General features: G+C 41.9%; 1 protein-coding gene across 1 annotated transcript in view; it reads left to right on the top strand.

Moving 5' to 3' along the window:
• The window catches only part of CTSD (cathepsin D), an 81,590-nt gene extending 62,971 nt beyond the window's left edge, over positions 1–18,619 (top strand). The window contains exons 5-9 of the mRNA XM_085644925.1: positions 3,942–4,141; positions 6,605–6,727; positions 7,381–7,525; positions 12,729–12,827; positions 17,304–18,619. Of these exons, the coding sequence (XP_085501051.1) occupies positions 3,942–4,141; positions 6,605–6,727; positions 7,381–7,525; positions 12,729–12,827; positions 17,304–17,471 (735 nt within the window). The 3' untranslated portion in view covers positions 17,472–18,619. The remainder of the gene's footprint in view (positions 1–3,941; positions 4,142–6,604; positions 6,728–7,380; positions 7,526–12,728; positions 12,828–17,303) is intronic.
• Positions 18,620–19,869: the final 1,250 nt, after the last annotated feature.

Below are 19,869 nucleotides of genomic sequence, written 5' to 3'. Positions count from 1 at the left end.
GTGCTGTGGAATGTAGGGGGGTACCAAGGGTACCCTCCAAGTGCACCCTCACCTCTCTCATCTCTCTCTCACCTCTCTCCAGCACAAGGGGGTCCCCCCCAACAGACCCCGGTCACAAATTCCCACCAGCCTTTCCATGGTGGCATTGCCGCCATGGAAAGACAGGCTGTAGCCAGCATCCTGATTTGGTGGACGGTGCCTGCTAGGCGCCACCACCATTTTAGGCAATCTGGTCCATCCTGCAGGCAATCTGTGAGATTGCTTTTGGCGGTCCCGTGATGGACGGTCTTTGCGTCCGCAACGGTCCGAACGTGATTCCCTCCGCCTTTTTAATGTGGCAGAGGTAATATCGCGGTCCGATTGCGGAAGGCCCGCCACCGCATGGCTGTCGGTGACGGGCCTTCTGCAATCGTAATCGGCCCCCTAGTTAGGACGTTCTTCATATAACGCAGGGTATTTAGTGTATTTAGTGTGATTTGGGTTTAAGTGATACATCAAGTCTGCTTAAATTACCATCTTGACATATTATGTATGTCTATTGATACATGCACAGCCTTTTTATTTTTTTTATTTTTTTTTTTCTCCCCCCAAATGGATTGTTCTAAGTAGCGCCTCCCAACAGTTTTCTAACCTCTTCGCAGCACAGTAGCCTGTTTTGATTTGAAGGCAAATGTTACATTTTCTACTATATTTCATGAGAGTGCACTTGAATATCCCATTAAATGTTGGGCTGTTTCTTAGCGCTGGTCGAGGCTGCCGTTTTATGGGGCTGGCATGGCTACGTGTTGGGTAATTCGGAGCCTGTTAACTGTGATGCACGGATCGGTACAGGTAAAGAGCCCGTGTATGGGAGAGCTGGTACAAGCCACACTGCGAAAAGGAGAAGGCCTCTCATAGTGTACAGCTAAGTCAAGTGTCAGGATCCAGCAGGGAAAAATGTTCTGTGTGTTCTTGTATTTTCCCTTTAGAACATTTTCGCAGGAAAAGGGCAGTATGCCGGGAATCGGAAAGAGTAGGGCTAGTATGAGACAGACCCGCGCTCTTTGCATAACACCCGACACTAGTACCAAGGAGTGAGGTTATGATTGACTGCAAAGTGATGGGCAGGTTTTCGCTACTGTGCGTTGAATATGATATAGTCTGAAACCAGATAACGGGTCCTGTAATATACAATGTCTAATTTACACTTGCAATGATGTCAATGCTATCGAGGGAGTAAGTTGACTTGTACGTCTTCCAGGTAGAGGTGCAAATTAATCTTCCGTGCCTACCATAAATTAATGTGTCCTTAACAGGTGCTCATGAAAAGCGCCAGTGTTTATAATTAAGTGCCTGTCCTCAACATCGGAAACCACTGTCTTAAATTAAGCACTGGGCAGGCAAGCATAAGCTACATTACATTAAATGAGTTCCCGAATAAACAATGTTGCAAAGACCGCAAAAAAAGTAGCACGAAGTCTACCAAAAACGACGCGAAATAATTCGCTTGCAGTATAGAATATGCAAATATATTTACATTTTCCTGCCGAAAACAATATATATATTTTTTTAATCCCCACTGATACAGTGTGCAAATACTCTAATATTTCATTTTGGTGCAAACCGAGGCACACAGCAAATAAAGCGGCTGTCCTAAGAGCAGGCTTCGACTGGAATATGAAAGTGCAGCGAACCGATCCTCTGAACAGGAACACTGAGCACATGGGAGGTTATAAATTAAGACAAGGCGGTACTAAGGAGGGACTAACCAGCCTATTAATGAATCAGAAGCCAGCATTTACGAAGGACAATGACGCAAGCCAATGACAAATATGGGCGGAAAGTGGGCGGGGCCTCTATTACATACTCCAATACAGCATGGCTCGCAGAGCTGTGCGTGTGCTGCTCAGAATCAACCTAAAAATATATAGAAACTTATAATTAACTGCCCCTACCTAATACCACTTTAGTAAAGAGATAATAGTAGCGAAAGTAGCAAACCTAATGCTGCTCTTTATCTAAAGTTAAAACACAGCCACAGTGTGCCTAAAAACAGCCTGGCAGCCTCTCACTTTTGTAAAGGCAGTCAGTCATTAGCCAGTCACATAATGCCTTGTCTTCGATATGTACCACAGTACTTCTGTGAAATATCATAATAGTTTGTGAAATTACAACGACAGATATGGCGAAGTTAAAATGCCTTCAAAAATACTTACTGTGCTTACCTGTAGTACCCAAAAAAGTATCATCCGCATACCATAATGTCTAAACCTGCCAAATTTCATGTAAATTCGTTCAGCTGTTTTCACGCTATGTGGGATCCAAATGTCTATGGAAAGTGCATTGGTGAAAAAACAAATTTTAGGCCCAACCTTTTATCTTTGCACCACCTTGACCAATCACCTCAAATTTCCATCTTTCATCAATGTAGAAAAAGCTATAGGTCTGGAAAGCTTTGTGGAGATTCGTAAAACTAGGGCAAAGTTATTAGCTACCAAAATTCTGAGAAATTAGTATTCCAGGAAATCTAGTATAACCAGGGCCACTAGAATTGGAGAGCCTAAAATCCCAATAATGTGATTCAGCCCAAGTGGGCCGTTTATAAAACAAATGTTATTATTTTATGGCTTCCCACTTGGGAGTAATCAGTAAATGAAGATTATTGTTTATTGTGTATTTTATACAACTGAGTAGTCTAAATAAGCAGATATGGAATTTTAAGTGCAATGGAATATATTCAATAAGGAATTATGCACAATGAAAGCCATAAAATAATAACTTATGTTTTATAAACTGCCTACCTAGGCTGCATCACAATATTAAAATTTCAGCAACTTTGGTTTTGGAGGTATTTAGAATAATGTATATAGATTATAGATGTCAAGTTGAAAGAAGAGAGAAAATTAATCTTTTCAATTTGATTTGAAGTAATTCGATGTCTGTATATCGGTATTTGATTCCAAAAAGAACGGGTAGAGTCTGTCACTTTTCATGAACAAGGAAGTGCCTTTTTGTAAATGTAAGAAGATAACATGGCGCCTTTGTATGTGAGCAAGGCTGCCTGCCAGCCGAAACGCGTCAGCAGAAGCACGAATAGCACTTTAAAAGAAACTTGAGCAGCAATCTTTTGATGTTGGTGGATTTGTTGCGCTAATACACAGAAGTCGGGCGGGGGGGGGGGGGGATATACATATTTACTTTCAGTGCCGGTTTTGCATATCTTCAGTTTAAAAGACTCTATTTCCATCTGTTATATAGGAAGTTAACATGTGGCCTGTTAATGCTGCTGGTTCTGTTGTTAATGCTGCTTGTTCTGTTCTTCTTTTGCTTAAATGCTCTAATTGATATTATTGACTTGCATTGTGAAAGTATTTGCATTAGGTTTTGCATTATGTTAGACAGATTTGAAGTCTTTAGCAACTTATTTAAATTATTCAGCGCCTCCTCCTTCAGCTGATATTCCAACTCCCTTCTGTCCTCCCATCTGTATAAATGTTTCCACAGAAAATAAGACTGAGACTTCATATGAAAACTCACATTTCTGTTAATCACAGTGGAGCCTTCAGAGGGAATTTGCCTTTGCAAATTATGCGCCTGCTGGAAGATCTTTCCTGAGCCATAAGTTGGGAATCGTTTCTCTCAGTGGTGGCTTTTTTTAAATATTTTTTTTTCTTCTAAAAAACGTCAACCCTTGTATCTGTTTCTCTGGTTAAACACATCTCATCAAAGTAAAAAACGTGTATGCTTCTTTTTCATTGCGTTTTATGTTTAATCCATATATTTATTGTTTGTGTGGTGCAACGAGGGAACTCCACAGGTTTGTAGCTTTTTTTACATTTTCACTGAGGCTGCCAGGAAAGAAAAGAAACCCCTGTGCCCTGAAACCAAAGGACATTGAGTGATGAAGATATGAGCAATTAAAACCTGTTATAACATGCCCCCCATGTTGTTTGTTTTTTTAGGTTGGCGCTCTCCAGGTACAAAATCAGGTCTTTGGAGAAGCCATCAAGCAGCCGGGTGTGGCCTTTATTGCTGCAAAGTTTGATGGGATCTTGGGAATGGCGTATCCACGCATCGCTGTTGATGGAGTGATCACTGTCTTTGACAACATCATGGGTCAGAAACTGGTGGAAAAGAATGTTTTCTCTTTCTACTTGAACAGGTGAGGAATATCTTTTAAGTGCTTGCCAGTTTCTACCCGCCCCTACAAAATCTATATCATTTTCTTGATTTTCTGTTTGAAAGCATGACCACAGAAAGCAGTAGCACATGACCGAATTGACGGATCTGTTCTCCGGGGTGTAGTTTGTGGAATTCCGATAGGCTGACTCCCAAAACCTATTGTTTGGGGTCAAGGACACCAAATTTTCATGTTTATTTTGTCCAATTTGTCCCAACTCCCTGCAGAATGAACCCCTATGGCTGCCAGTTTACAGTATCCAATTATGTATTGGGGAAGGGCATTGTCTGCAGTTAAGGTAATAGCTGTGTCCATATGTCAATGCTGTTCGAACTTGTATTTATGGTTGGTTAATGCAAAGCCTTTATTTTTGGGGTGAGTGCGCTAAGGAAATGCTGTAAGCTCAGACTGCACTGCTGACAGTGGTCCCAGTATAAAAATGTGTACACATGTTTGCAAAGTTTAACAATATGCAGCTACGTATAATGCTCCTAGAATGAATTTGCAGAAGCTTGAAAGCAAGTTTGAGTCTTTGCATTCAAATTCAATGTTCACAAAAAAAATGCAACTAGGAAAAAACCGTTTTGCTAAACTACTGTGAAATTTTAGGCACCATTTCTTTGAAGCATCATCTAGTAAAATGTGTTGATGCAAGCTAGTAATCTCAAAAAATATTCAAAATGCAAAATCAGCGCAACCGATTCCAACAAGATTTGTAAACCCTTTATTTTTGTGAGAGCTGCTAGGCACTCACCATTATATCATACCTTGGCACAACACAATCCTATTTTTTGGTCTCCGAAAGCACACATTGCCACAGTTGTCCATGACGCCAAACAAAACTACTTTGTGTGCTGATATGTTCCTTGTGAATGAGCAGAATGCTGCCATTCGCAGTGAAGTCAGTTTATGGATAGCTAGAGAGACAGAATTTTAATGAAAACAAGAGGTCTTGGTTAACCGAAGCCCAAATTAGAGGCCCAATTCTTAAATAAAGTAACAAAAGTGCACCTATGGTATATGCCCTTGCATTAGTGCAGATTTACAGCTTTGAAGAATTCAAAATAATTTACAAAAATGGGCCGGGAAATCATACTCCTAGAAAGCATTTATTAACTGCATTTTAGCATGAGCTAACTATGCATGAGTAGATTTGCTCATGCAAAAATCCATTGAGCATTTACAAGTTCACTTTCCCACCAACCACTTTTTTCCCCAACAGTGGAAGGTGGTTTACTTCTGCCCTTGTCAGGAGTAAATTTCCAACCTTTCTCAGTGTGGAAAAAGATTAGAATAGAGCTGGTGAAAACCCCTAAAACATAAAAGTTAGTAAGTTTGTCCAGACTCAAAAGTGCTTTCCACCTCTTGAACTATTGTTTAACGCTGCCTATAGCCCCAGTATGTAGATCTGTGGAAAGGTGGCAAAGTGTGGAAAAAGCCAGAATTCAGACCGTACTATAGTATGAGCCCTGTCATAATCGGAGATACTATCATCATAACTCTTATTTTAATGGGATTGCTGCCATAATTTGTCAGACTTAGTGGCACCAAAGGGACAAGTATATTTTATTTACAGGACAAGCAGATTTATGAAGCAACTTGTCCCATGGACAACTAGACATTTGATTAAATTCCACACCCCTTTGTTCTGTTTAGTCAGTTTGGTTGTTAGAAGTGTGAGCAACCTGCATCCCTGTAATTGTGTTTAGCGTCTGGAAACCCATTGTCGATTTACCTTTATACACCTTGCAAACCGCTCACATATTAATCCTTTGATTATACAAATCTTTGACGACAGATTGTAGAGTTGCCACTTGCGTAGCGCAGATTTCACAAACTATAGCTTTACAGAATGTTCTGTTTTCTATTAAGATTCCATTGACTGGAAGCAGCCAGGCTCTCCTTCTGATTACACAGCGATCAAATCACATACCACGGAGTCATTCCTTTGCTTAAAGTTCCCACAGATTCAGCTCTTTTAATAAATCTCTCATGTTACAAGCTTGATCTGTTAGGAGCTATCATTCGGACTTGAGTGATTGACTAACTTGGTGATTTTGACGTACAAGAGCCATACCTCTGATTCTGCAGAGCCACACACCTGTCATGAAATTATATTTCAGACCGTTGAAAACCGAGCTTTCGCTATTGTTTTGATCTGGTAGGCCACAAACAGACCTATCATTCATGTTGCACAGATCCCCAAACTGCCCTAGACTGCAGAACTAGCTCTCCGGTTGTACAGAGGCTAAACTTTAGTGAATCGAATCCTCAGACAGCAGAGCTACCCCTCTGGTTAGAAACTTCTCCCAGGTTCAGCCTTGTCAAGTGACTCCTCTTTCTCTCTTCAGTTGTCATTTGTGTTGTGCTTTCTGTGTGATGCTGGTATTTGTTTTGACAGATAGCAATTCATGTGTAGTAACAACTCTTGTTTTTGCTGTTCAGGAATCCGACTACTCAACCTGGAGGGGAGCTCCTCCTGGGGGGCACAGACCCCAAGTTCTACACTGGTGATTTTGAATATTTCAATGTCACTCGCAAAGCATACTGGCAGATCCACATGGACCAGTGAGTACCACAAAGGGACGGGCAATTTCAATGAGGGACTTCAGACGACCTTGAGAGACCTTGTTGTGGCAGGTAGCCCGCTGCATAGAGGGGATGGTAGTCCAAAAAGGTATGCGAGGTCATACCATGGGAGGAAATAAGCCATAAAGGGTTTGAAGGTAGGTTAACAGTGGAAGGAATAAGCCACAAAAAATCAGAAGCCGGGCAGGGGAAGGTGTGGGGGAGTAAGTCTCTTACAGAGTGGAGGGAAGGATCCCACTCATTGGAAGTATGAGCCATTGCAGGGATTTTGTGAAACTCAAACTGCTCATTAAGGAAGATGTATGGAAGGGCTCCTTGAAGATAGCTGCAGGCACTGTCTCTCCACAGGAGAGCACCAGGAGAACCAGTGAAGAGAGGGTCTTGGTAGAGAAGAGGAAGATTGTGCAGCATTTATGTTATAATAATGTGAAGTGCTGAAATCCTGGATCATGCCTCTGTTTGTTGCTAGATGAAGGATCCTGGATTATCGCACTGTTGTTGGTATTTCCTTTGTGAGCCGTAGGTTTTCTTGTGGTGCACCTGTCTTGCTAGCATGCTGCACATTTTGAACTGAAAGAGGCTGTACTTGGAGGGCTCGCCTCACTTCATTTCTCATTCTGTGCTTTGTGTAGGATGAATGTCGGGGACCAGTTGACAATCTGCAAGGGTGGATGCGAGGCCATCGTGGACACTGGTACCTCGCTTATTGTGGGACCCTCTGAGGAGGTGACCGCTTTACAGAAGGCAATTGGCGCAATACCTCTGATTCATGGTGAGGTGAGTGTGCATATTGTGCCTGGTAGGTGTGAGGCAAATACAAGAAAGATCGATTTGGGATTCTTGAAAATTGAAAGCTGCTACAAAGGTACTAGGCTTGAGGCAGTCGGAGGGCCTAAATGAGTCGTCTGTGACTGAAAAGATCTTACACTTGCTTTCCGAGCTGCTTTGAAATGTTATGGAATACTAGCCTGCTTGTGTCCTTCAGTCACTGCCTTGCAGTTCTTCTGCTTTCTGTCCTGCCAGGGAATTTTGTACAGAATTGGGTGGCTCTGAGCCAGGGCCTGCTGTACTAGGCAGGCAACGTGAAAATCTTCCTTGGTGAGGCCACTTTTGATAGTGGTGGCTGAAGCAATTGTTGGTAGCCTGGATTACTGCTGTTGTAGGCGGCCTGTGTCGTTCCTTGTGAGAGTCTGCTGGCACTGGATTGGCAATGATGACTTGAGTATCCAAGGCCCTGTACCTCTTCCACAACTTGGACTGGGCAGGCTGCTCCTCCAACCTTCCTTGGAATTGTGCAATCTGTAACTTCACACACTAGACATGGGTCTTATGACTGCTGCTTTAGCCAGTCCGACTACAGTGGTTCAACGTGGACCACAAAGACCTTTTTCAGCCATGCTGCATGTGCGTTGTGCTGCCTAACTCCGCCTACCTCTTGTGATAGTCCTTAGTTGACACTTGCTCTTGTCTATCTGTTGCGATGGTGACTGTGGATACCCAGGATGCCACGTACTTCTCTATGCGTGCTCGTTGTGGATTCATTGACTGCCTTCAATACTCTCCCTGATATCTAAGAGCCAAACCCTGGCAAAAGGCTAGGACTGCTGTCATTCGAAGGGTATTTATTAAAACACCAGGCCTAGCATGCTTTTGGCTTCTAAGTAACACCATGGAATTTTAGGGACATCCATATACTGCAAAATATTTTGTAGGGTAATTTAAGCCCTTTTTGTAATGGCACTGCCTACAGTAGGTTCAGTGTCCAGGTTTGAGAATCTGCAAGTGTAGAAGGGTGGACAACATGAGGTGAACTTGGTATATATCCGTGAGACCCACCTCCTTTCACACAGGTCTGTTGCATTTCACTGAAAGCCATTGACTGCAGCATTCTTGTACTATAGCAAGAGCCTGCTCACAGATTTACCAGTAGATCATCGGGAGGCCTCTTAAGGAGACAAACATGCTGCAAGCTGAGGAAGCTCGAAGCTATGCATTGCTAAAATATGAATGTGCACATGTTCATCTATAAGAGTACTACAAATTGAATTGCCTGAAGAGACACTTACATTTTTTGGTAGTAAATGGAACTGAGGCATAGGCATCAGGAGCCCATGTTCACACGCTAATCCGATATAGAAGCATGGGTTTCAACACAGCCTTCCAGATTCCGAATTTTGCACTCTGCCATTAGAACGTATTTTGCTCTAAGCAACCCTTCCAGCAAATTGATTTTTCCAACACACTGCATTCAAATTCCTCATTCACAGCGCAAGTTAGGAGACTTTTTAAAATTCACTAAATTTATCTTCTATGGGTGGATAGGCTATTTTTATTTGTAAAAAATTGTCTGTGTGCATCCGTGTGTGTTTAACACACAAGATTGAGTGCAAAAAATACTCATTGCTTTTATATATTACGTTTGATTGTTATGTTATTTATTTTTATATCGCGCACAGATACTCATGAGTGTCCAGGCGCGGAGCCAGCGAGGGGTGAGAAAGTAGAGACCTAGGCAAAGAGATACGTTTTCAGGAGCTTTCTAAAAATCAGTGGATCTTTAGTGTTCCGAAGCCCAAAAGCAAGGGCGTTCAAGGCTACGGCTGCTTTCCGAGCAAGCGAACTAACACCTAACCTCTGGCATTTAAAACGAGGAACCAAAGGCAGACGCTGAGACGAGGATCGCAATTGTCTCCCGGGTCATAGAAAGAAAAAAGTTTTTGCAGGTAAATGGGTCCTTGGCCGTAAAGTACACTTTGGGCAATGATTAGTGATTTAAACTTCACCTATGCCGTCACGGGCAGCCAGTGTACTGCGCGCAGATGGTAGCTCACACTACTTCTGAAAGGCAAGTCAAGAAGAAGCCTGGCCGCCGCATTCTGGACCACCTGCAGCTTTTTCAGCAGGTAGCCAGGAATCCCCACATAGAGCACATTAGCGTAGTCCAGCCGGGAAAGAATGAGAGCACGAATAACTGTCTCTTTTTTGACGGCCTAGGCAAAAGGGGAAAAAATTTCCTAAGAGTTTTGAGAAGGCCGAAACATGAGCCGGCAAGTTTCGTAACTTGCCTGTGGAATGCAAGGTTCTCCTCAAAGCTTATATTGTTTTGGCCATTGCCTACAAACTATTGGTTGAAGTGGAATAGGTGCCAACAAATCAGTTACTTTTTTGTGCTGGACTATCCCAACTAGGCTCTGTTAGGTTTGGGGTGGTCGGGGCGAAAGTAGCTCTGCCAAGGAGTGGACATAGTGCTTTTTGTCCTGCTACTTATGATGATATTTTTACATTGTAATAACGTTGGGAACTGCTCGTCCAGCAATTTATGGCAAGTTTTGCGTTTAAACAAATAAAATATGCAACCCCCCCACTCTAGAATTCCATAGTTATGCAGCTTGCAACCATGTTGTTGTCCTCCCAGATCACTGAATCCTCAGATTCAATGTTTGACTCTTCATAACATTCTTTTACAATCTGTATTGGAAGGTAAGTCTATCTTGGAGTTTCTGGAGAAGGTGGGCAAAGTGGAGCACCTCTACAGCACATTAATTCCTAACTAGTATACAATCTAATAAACTACCCCTGTTATCAAGCTACATTTATTGACCGTTTCAAGTTACCATTCTGCCTATTGTGTCTCTGCGGATCATCACTGTTCACAGACTCGCAGAGCTCTTCCCTGCATCTCCCTTGACATTGCAGCTTACATCCCGCAGTCAAAATCTTTTTTTAGTGCATGTCTGTGGACAAGATGGCTGTGTCCCTCTAGCCTGTTCCCTGAAACGAGCATTAATCACAGGAGTGAAACCAGTAAATCCACAATCTGGTGTACCATTCTGAACTGCTTTTAAATACAGGAGCTCTTCCGTAAATGGAGACTGTGTGCAGGAGTTTGGGGTCTGACCTCGTGCTCTCCAATACTTGGAGTAAGAAAACAAAGTAGAGCAAAGGCCCAGCGCTCTGTTAAGCTGCACCGCTTATCTACACTAGATGACTCTTGTGCTGTGTGCCTCTCCACAAAGCAGTGAGGCAGCTGAAGACAAAATCCCACACATTGTGCTTGTCCTGAAAGATGAGAGCAAAACCCAATGTAAATGTAGTGCCCCTGGTGTCAATCAATGTTAAATATATACAGTCCTTCTGGCATACCCTGCAGGTAAACTCATTTGATCAGTCCTTGAATGATTTCTACTTCAGTAAACTAAATCATACATATTGATGTACTGTTGGGGGGGGGGGGGGGGGGGGGGGGAGGGGGAGGGGGAGAATGAGAATGTCCAACTTTTGATGTTTTTCATTTTCTTTAAACCAGTGCAAGCAGATTTTTAGTTTGTAATTCTTGCCATGAGACTGCTTCTCGAGCTGATTTTAGAAAATGGAAAGATAATTGTTGTGAGGCATTGTGGGCTTCAGGCCAGCAACTTCATGTGTCCTATAGACCTCTCCGTGGTTGATGCTGAAAACGCTTTAATCAAAATCATGAGATGCCTTTCCGACTACCTACCAGTATTTGGCAGAGGAATGCACTGCACATGATTCTAGAGTAGATTTCGATATAAGCTGTTTTTTTTTATCAGTAAGTAATACTTTCCTTTCTTTAAACCTGGTGAAAAAAAAGTGAAAATAGCTGTAATATGAGTCAATTAAAACGTGAACCACTAGTTTGAATTGAATCGATATACCATCAAACATAAATTGATTTTTGCTTTTATCATTACCTTCCTATCTGTCATTTGTCTATATATTGTTACTTTCCAAACTTTGGATGTATAGTAAATGAATACTTCAGGGTGGTATGATGTTGTCTGCACTAGTTCATCCAGTAGACCTGTATTTGTGTTACCCTCCTTAGCCCCCCCCCTTCTCTTCCCCTGGAGGTTTAAGAACAGACACCCCTTTAGTCATCTCTGCTGCCAGCCTAGCTTCCAGAGAGAGGAACATTGCAACTGGCTCCACTGTTGTACACAGGCTGTTACCATCACAACTTGTCTAAGAAGAAGCCCAATTCTAGGTTTTGTTAAGGCTGTTGTGTAACACACTAGTTTATGCAAAGTCTTCTTTAGAGATCAGCCAGGCGTAGCATCCTTTGACAGATCTGCCTCCTAGCTGAAACTGAGATGTGTCTCTTGGGATCCTCTATTCAGATGTTATTTCATGATCTTATCATTCTGAGCTCTTTGAAGATCTTTTCCCCCATGGAGTTCTCCCACTAGTGTTTTACTTCTGGGTCTAAGAGGTTTCCTCTGTCAATTCATGAATCTCCAGCCCCAGTACTGTGGCCGAGAAGATCTCACATCTCTGAGACCACGAGCACTAATAGATCCAGGACTGGTGGCAAAGTGCATGTACCTTAGAGGACTGCTCGGTCTTTTTGTCCTGGTATCCTTTCATTAACCTCTTCTTTCTCTGGGCTTGTCTCAGTTATTAATCCTGGGATCTTAGTCCAAGGGGGCTCTTGTTGGGTCTACTGCCTGAGGTCCGTGTCTAACAATGTGACCCTGCTGAGATCGGCTGGTAGATCAGACCCAGAAGCCTGCGACGTCTTAAACATTTGCTGTAGCATCTCTAGCTTTGCGGGCGTGTGTTTGGTTGGTTAATATGACGAACAGCCATTGGCACAGTGTTGGGCACCTTGGTTAATGGCCATATGTCAGGAGATCTAAGCAACCAAAATGAGAATTGATCTCCTTTTAAATGTTGCCTCTTCACTTGATGTAGATGTCATGTGAATTCAGTATCAAAAATGTTACTCACTTTCTTGGTATATGGCTCGTCCAGTGTTGAAAGCCTAGCTTTTTTTTAAACTTAAGTCTTATTTGTATTGCTTTCTCATTGAATACAAATTTGACCTTGTGTATATCCTTGTTTATGCAGGTTTCTGTGTTTAGTTAAACACTCAAAGTCCTTCAAACTCACCCTAATTTGTCTAATTAGAAAAAGTAAGCAAACCATCACTTATGGTGTTTATTTATGTTATTCCCTGCAGTACATGATTCCTTGCGGTAAAGTAGCTTCCCTGCCTGTCATCACTTTTATCCTTGGAGGCAAGCCCTATGCAGTCACCGGAGATCAGTATGTTCTTAAGGTAAGTCTAAACCGGTTCTCTCTCTTTTTGAACCCTTTGTACGTTTGCTCACAGGTACTCCGGTTAACTCACTGTTCTCAACAAGAAGCTATTCAGATGTCCAGTTGTGAAATTGGCCACAACCTGGGCGATTAGGCACTTTAATAAGGTACAGCGTGAGCAGCAGTATCTCAATCTGTCCTGTGGCACGTTTTCCTAATGCACAAAAGAGGTACAGCAGGGTCAATAATACTGCAGTTTTTCATCATAGACGGAGATGGTACAACACTGTCAGGGAGCATACAAGCTTCCCTCAAGCTCTGAAAGGGCACCGCACAGGCAGCAGCAGCGTAAACTTCTTCCACTGACACGACATCAGTCTACAGTTGGACAAGGACATACCTACATAAATGCAGACACAGTTGTTAAATAATTGCAACAGTAAAACCTATCTTCAGAACACTCTGGATCTTTCTAGATAGACGTCTGGTCTCTCTCCCTTCATTGGCCTCAATCGGGCCTATAGAATTCCATTAAAAGAAGGGCAAGTCAGAGTAAAGAAGCCACCTAATGCCTGGTATACTGAGGCTATAGAGAGAGAACGAAGGTCCAACCTAAGTCACGTACTTGGCACAGTCAAGAGTCCGCATGGTGTAAAGAACAAACATAGGTTTCTAGAAAGGTTTATTCCTAAGACAAGATTGACTATCTTGAACTGTATTTCCATAGTATAACTTTTGACCAGTTGTTTCGTGTTTTAAAAGCTTTCTTGCATCCACGCTTCTGGACAAAGCAAGCTTCGGTCTTTGAGTAATAATTTGATGAGTTGGTTGTGTGTGTTTTTTTTAAATCTAAAATACTGTACCTCTATAAAGAGATTAAAAACTCAGACACCAGTTACGCGACTCTGATGCCTCTGAATTTCACATGGGCATAACCTACTAATTTAAAAAGAGAGATATAACGTGCACTGGTGAAATCCTGATTTACCAGATTACATTTGTCTGGTACTTGTTTACAGCTACTTCATCCTGGTTATTTATTAACTTGTCAAGATATTTACCATCGTCTCTCTGCACATCTGTCTCCGCACCTTAGAAAATGGGGATGGCTACTTCCTTGCTCACTAGTGTCTCTGAACTTCTTAGTAGCAGAAAACTATCACCGACCCACTTCACTTTTGAAAAGGTCCTTGAAATAGTTTTTGCTATAAAGCTCTTGACCGGTCTAAAAGGACATCTGATTTGATACCTGGCACCTCGGATTTCCTCCAGGAATGACAACAAACACTGGAGCTAGAGCATGAGGCGAACTGAGAATCCGTGTAGATAAAAGAAGTAGTAGTTGTGATTTAATTGGCTTTGTCTGCTGCATCCATTACAGACAATTGTGTCCTCTCTAAAGACCAGGCTTGAAGAATTTAGAATTGTAGAGACTGTGACTGGTTCTTATCCTTTTAGGAGGTATGTTACCATTCCAGCATTTCACTCGTAGATATCCGGTTCAGTGTGAAGTCCCCCAGGCCTCTTAATTGTCCCAGATGCCTTTTAGTATATACTTGAATCCCATCTCAATTAATTGAATCATTTGGGTACTCTGCATTAAGCTATGTTGATGATACACTGGTTAATCATTGGACATGACCAGAATGTGCTAGACTCCCTTTCCAGCGCTCGACTGCATCTTTTATTCAAACAGCGATGACCGACACCCTTTTGAAGCTAAAAGAAGCAAACCCAGATGCTGCTGTTTGGCATAAATAAGCATTGCTGGCAAGACTGCATGTGGGCTTCAACATTGGGCCCTTCTCTAGTACCAGCAGTTAAGGCCAATTCAATGGGTGTGATGAAAGATAAAGCCTCTTTGAGGCCAAATCAGTGGAGTGTCTAGGACTGATGACTCTAACTGTATTTATAATGGCCTGACAGGAACTGCTCTGGAGACACTTGGATTCAGAAGTTCGCAGTGACCAAAGCAGCAGGAGCAATTAAAGGTTTGACCACTTAACAGCCGCCGGACATAGTCCACATTGTTTGTTTTAAAGACAATGAACATGTTTCAGAGTACTTTGCATGTGGTACCGCCTCTTTTTTTCAATAACAACAAATACTGTCTTAAAATAGATTTACGGGATGCACCTTTACTAGAGACTCCTCTCCCCCAACTCTGGCTTTTTGTTTCACGGTGAAAGGTCTCTCAGAGATGTGGTCCCCCACTCTCATGAAATCTCATCTTCATAGGGTACATAGATACTTCTAATTTTCAAAGTTGTTGAAGGCCACGTTTTTGAGTTAGTCCCTTTTCCTTTAATATAACAATCACAGAACAATGTGATGGTGGATGTTGTAGTGCCTAACTTGGCACCCAGCCAATCTTTAGTAAGCAATAACCCTATTGATGGTCACCAATGGTGTATATTCTACCTCGGAGTGCCAATTAGATTGAATGTGGAAGGCTCACCCACTTATTGTGGCATGCTTCATCATTGGCTTCCTTATCCCACCCGGGTAAGATGATACTCCCAGGGTGGACTCAACTTAATTACTGGGAGTTCTTAATAAAAGTATACTGCACAGAAAGGCATCCAGATCAGCAAAAAAAGAACTCTAGGTAGACCCAGACTTCTACCTTTATTAATCAGTACCTTCGATACGGCTAAAACCGAACAGGATGGTATGTAGGTATAATGACCAATTCATTCGTATTAGGCCCACATGTTTCTGCCCTCTCCAGTGTCGTTATCGGTCAGAGACATTTGTCAGGGCAAGTGGGATCCCAGTTTCTACTTCTTTCCCTTACTAGAACAAATGTCAGGTGCACAATTGTCGTACCGGGAGTTTCTACCTTATCAACAAATACAAATTGGGGTTCCTGCACTGGGAAAAAAAAATCATTCCATTAAGAAATAATGAAGAATTAAATTCTGGCACTCAAGTGATATTTCACATGCAAGGTGTAGATAGAAAACACATAAATGCTCATGTAACACTGACTACAAACCCAGGCAGAACACTTGCGTAAAATGAATGCATGTTTAGCCATACTGGATACTAGCTTACCCTAATTACTGAGAACTAAGGTCTCATGGTCTCGTTTGTATGGCTCGTAAGTGGTTAAACAAGGATGTTTGGAGTCTTTGCTAGCGCCATGATGCTTCTTGGAGTAAATGCTGCGCTCTGTAAATTCGAAAGAGAAAGACTTTGTTCTCGTGCTAATGAACTCTCTCTCCCCCCCCTATGTTCTGAACTGTATATATGAAACTGAGGAATCTGCTGTGCCAGCACATCTCAGTGCATCGCTGTGCTGACATCCAAATATATCTGGTTGTTGCCCATGGGCGACATCTGTTTTAACGAGGACTGGCTGTGTGTGTAAGAGAGAGAGCGACAGAGATGGCTGCACATTTCTTGTAACTTCATCCTGAAAAATACTGTTTTGGCAAGTAAGACCTACCGGCCTATAAGGTATAGGAAGGGTTACTTGTATTTAGAATATTAGTTAACACCTTGGTTCTTACCTGAACCTCATTGTTGAATGGTCAGTCTGTTACATAGTCGCATGTTCTACGTTTCCCAATCTAATGTTGCAGCTGTAAATTACATCTTTAGCTTGCCACGAAATTTTAAATGTAGGAGTCACCATACGTAATGACGCTCAGTAATATATGAATATATATAACCCTCCATGATGCAGTTGATGTCAAGAATGCTCATTTGACCCGGTTGATACACTTGTGGGCTTACATTGTTGGACATATAATGAGGACTCGAACTGACAGGTGGATTTATTGAAGGCATTGCACTGCACTTTGTTAATGTTGTATGCTTTACGAAAAATGCAAATAAAAAGAATACAAAAATAAAAAGTAAATAGAGGAATTATCCAACCATAGATCCCATGTAAATCACTTTTCTTACTCTTCTGTGAATGTTCGATTTTATTTATTCAGCTACATAATCCTTCTTACAAAGCCATTACTCCACATATACGTTTCCACCCGGGACTCCGTTAGCCTCAGTAGTGTCGGCTTCCTTCCCGTTAAACAGTAGTGCATGCTTGTCTTCTACACAAGTGGAGTATATTACTTTAAATGATCTTTGGTAAAGTTCTTTATGGGGACCCATCAGTTTGTAGGCATAAGCCAAGCACCTGCTCTGACACCTGCTGATTCTGGGGAATGTCATGAGTGAATAGTTCAGTAGTTTACCTCTGGACCTCATGGAGCTCGCCAGATGGTCACGTCCACACACAAGATCTCATCTAATCTAGGTTTTAGCTTTGCATTCTGTGACTTGTAGCTCTGCTTCTCCCACTATAACTCTGATTTTATATGTCCCAGATTGCAAAGGAAAACATCTGAACTGCATGAGCTACTTCCCCATGGACCTTGGAAGCTGGAGTAATCTGGGCCTAGTCATACTCTCTCTCTGCTGCTATATTTAAAATGTGTTCTGTTTTTTTTTTCATCCTCCCCATCCACCCTCATCCCTGTTCTAGGTATCTCAAGCAGGACAAACTATCTGTCTGAGCGGCTTCATGGGTTTGGACATTCCCCCGCCTGCCGGACCACTCTGGATCCTGGGTGATGTCTTCATTGGCGAGTACTACACCGTTTTCGACCGCGACAATGACCGTGTGGGCTTTGCTAAGGCCCGATCTTTATAAGCGACTGGTCTTCACCCATTTACAGGACCAAATCACTACCACACCAATCCCAAATAGGTTTTTTTAATTTTCGAAATTAGGAGTGGCTGCGCTTTTTGACTTAATATTTTCTTAAGATCGATGGGTTGTTTTGCGCTTCCTTGGACCATTAGTTAAGATCCACAGTCTCAGTCGCCTGGCTCTGACCAGGCCACGGAGTAGATGCTGAAACATTGGTCTTTTAGGAGTGTGGAAAATAGTTTGTCCGTTTGATTAATTATACGATGGCAGATTTAAAAAATTGGATGCTTTTAACAAGTTTCTAGGCTAGACCTAAAAGGAGGAATTGTCTACTGATGAACTATACCAAGCCACACAGTGCGATGCTGAAATTCTTCCCTGGCCCAAACAGACCTCAATGACATATAACCTCAGAATTCATAAAGTGGCTCCAAGAACTAAGGAGTCGCTACCTTTCCTCCCACTCATGGTGGCATTTGTGTGAGACTATTATGACCGCACACACAGATTGCTGTGCAGATTCAGTAATTTGCACAAATTGTCTATGCAGTAGAGGTTTGCCAGTGATTAAAAAAATAAATAGAAGAAATATCTTTTTTTTAAGGGTAAATGTGCATTGTGTGAGGAAAAATACTGATTTGTGCACCCTAGAAGAAATATTAACTTTTTTTTAATGGTATGTAACAAAGCCCTTACATCTACATTTGTCCCTAATACTGCTCTCAAAATACTGCCTTGAGGTGAGAACAGTAGCCTTATCACGCATAAGGAGTTGCCTCTAGGCGCTGCCTCACTATATTGCACCAGAGTGATGATTTTCAAAAAATGTTGTTGTCTCTGAAAAGCAGATAGATTGGGAGGTACCGATCAAATTTCAGGCCAGTGTCTTTTAAAAGAACATTAGAGATGGGACATAATTGCATGTCGGTCATGCCTGTTTTGACTCAGACTGCCCAGTCACACATTTCAGAGGAACAAACCTGCTTGGATATCCTGGTCTGCCTATGTTCCCTTGGGACAATCAGCCTGTGGTAATCTCTGCACTTATAAGAAAGTGAATTTTCTTTTGTTTTACTGTTGTCAATAACACGCTGAGAAAAAATGAAACTATGAATAAAGCAACTTTAAAGATGTGCTGAAAATATAAAGGTCTTTTATATTCTTTCCTTGGTTTGAGTGTGAAACAATGTTAAACCTGAGAATACGAATGTGTGTGCTCTCATAAAGACTGTTCCACACCCCCATCTCCAAGCATTGATCTCAAACTGGTTCCAAGCCATCCATATTCCCATGGAGGTATGTAGGACATCAGCGGGACATCTTGGTGCCTAGGTCTTCTCTGTTCATCCTTGGTGGATGCACTGTGTCACTCAACCATGAAGATGTAAATGCTAGATGTGAGAATGCTAGCCATCCACGCCTAGCTGGTACCTTTGCTGACGGTCTTTAACTGAGATCAGAGATTGCCATTCCTCAGGCTTTTAACAGATCTCCCCAGAAGTCAGCCCTGGGAATGTAACTTACTATTAAAAATTAGATTCTGTTTACCTATAACCATGAGTTTATAAAAAGAAAACTGAATTGTAGTCCTTTCAAATAAATATGATGCTGTTCTTTGAGTCATGTCGCTGGCTGCTAAAGACTACTGAGAACTGTTATTTTTAGGGCGGATGTGACTAGAGGCAAATTGCTTTGCATACTGAAGAGCTGGCTTGAAGTTTCATCAGCTGCTTTTTATCCCAAGCTGGGTAACACCCCATGTGTCCCAGCACTCCCAGGTTACTTATGGTACTACTCCCCGAGTTACATTAAATGTTTTCAAGGAATTATCTCTCTTAACTTCCAAATGTTCACTGTAGCAAATATTTCTAAAATGTGTAATATTGAACATATTTAGAAAATGTTGTTAGTGTCACTTCATGCACACGTGAGAAAGCACAACTGTCCTAACAAGTTACCCGCAGTTTCTCACAAGTCGAGCAGTCCGCTTTTCAATATGTAAGCAAGACAGATAAGATTTTTTAATGGCTAATATTAATTTCCTTCCTTACTGGGTTTTCAGCGTGTCACAAGGGCCTCCATCACTCATCCAAAAAAATTAATGCATGTCGACCACCTCAAATTTTGTGCATTTCCATCATTCCCTGAAACAAAAAAATTCTGAAATTTTCAGTGCTCAATAGCTTAAACAATTTGATATGTTTAATATTAGCATGCATTTCTAAAACCGTTATTTATTTTTACATTTATTTGCTATTATACATAGCTTTACATAGTTATCATGCATTTACGGTTCGTTATACTACATCATGTTTAAGACCTGAGGAGCCAGTTACAATTAAGCAGAAAATGCAGTTCATGGAAAAATCCTGTGCCAACTGGCAGCCAAAAACTAGGG

Source organism: Triturus cristatus, chromosome 3_1, assembly GCF_964204655.1.
Source record: "Triturus cristatus chromosome 3_1, aTriCri1.1, whole genome shotgun sequence".
Taxonomy (NCBI): domain Eukaryota; kingdom Metazoa; phylum Chordata; class Amphibia; order Caudata; family Salamandridae; genus Triturus; species Triturus cristatus.
Note: the sequence above shows the minus strand (reverse complement) of the source record. Positions and strands in the feature narration are given on the sequence as shown.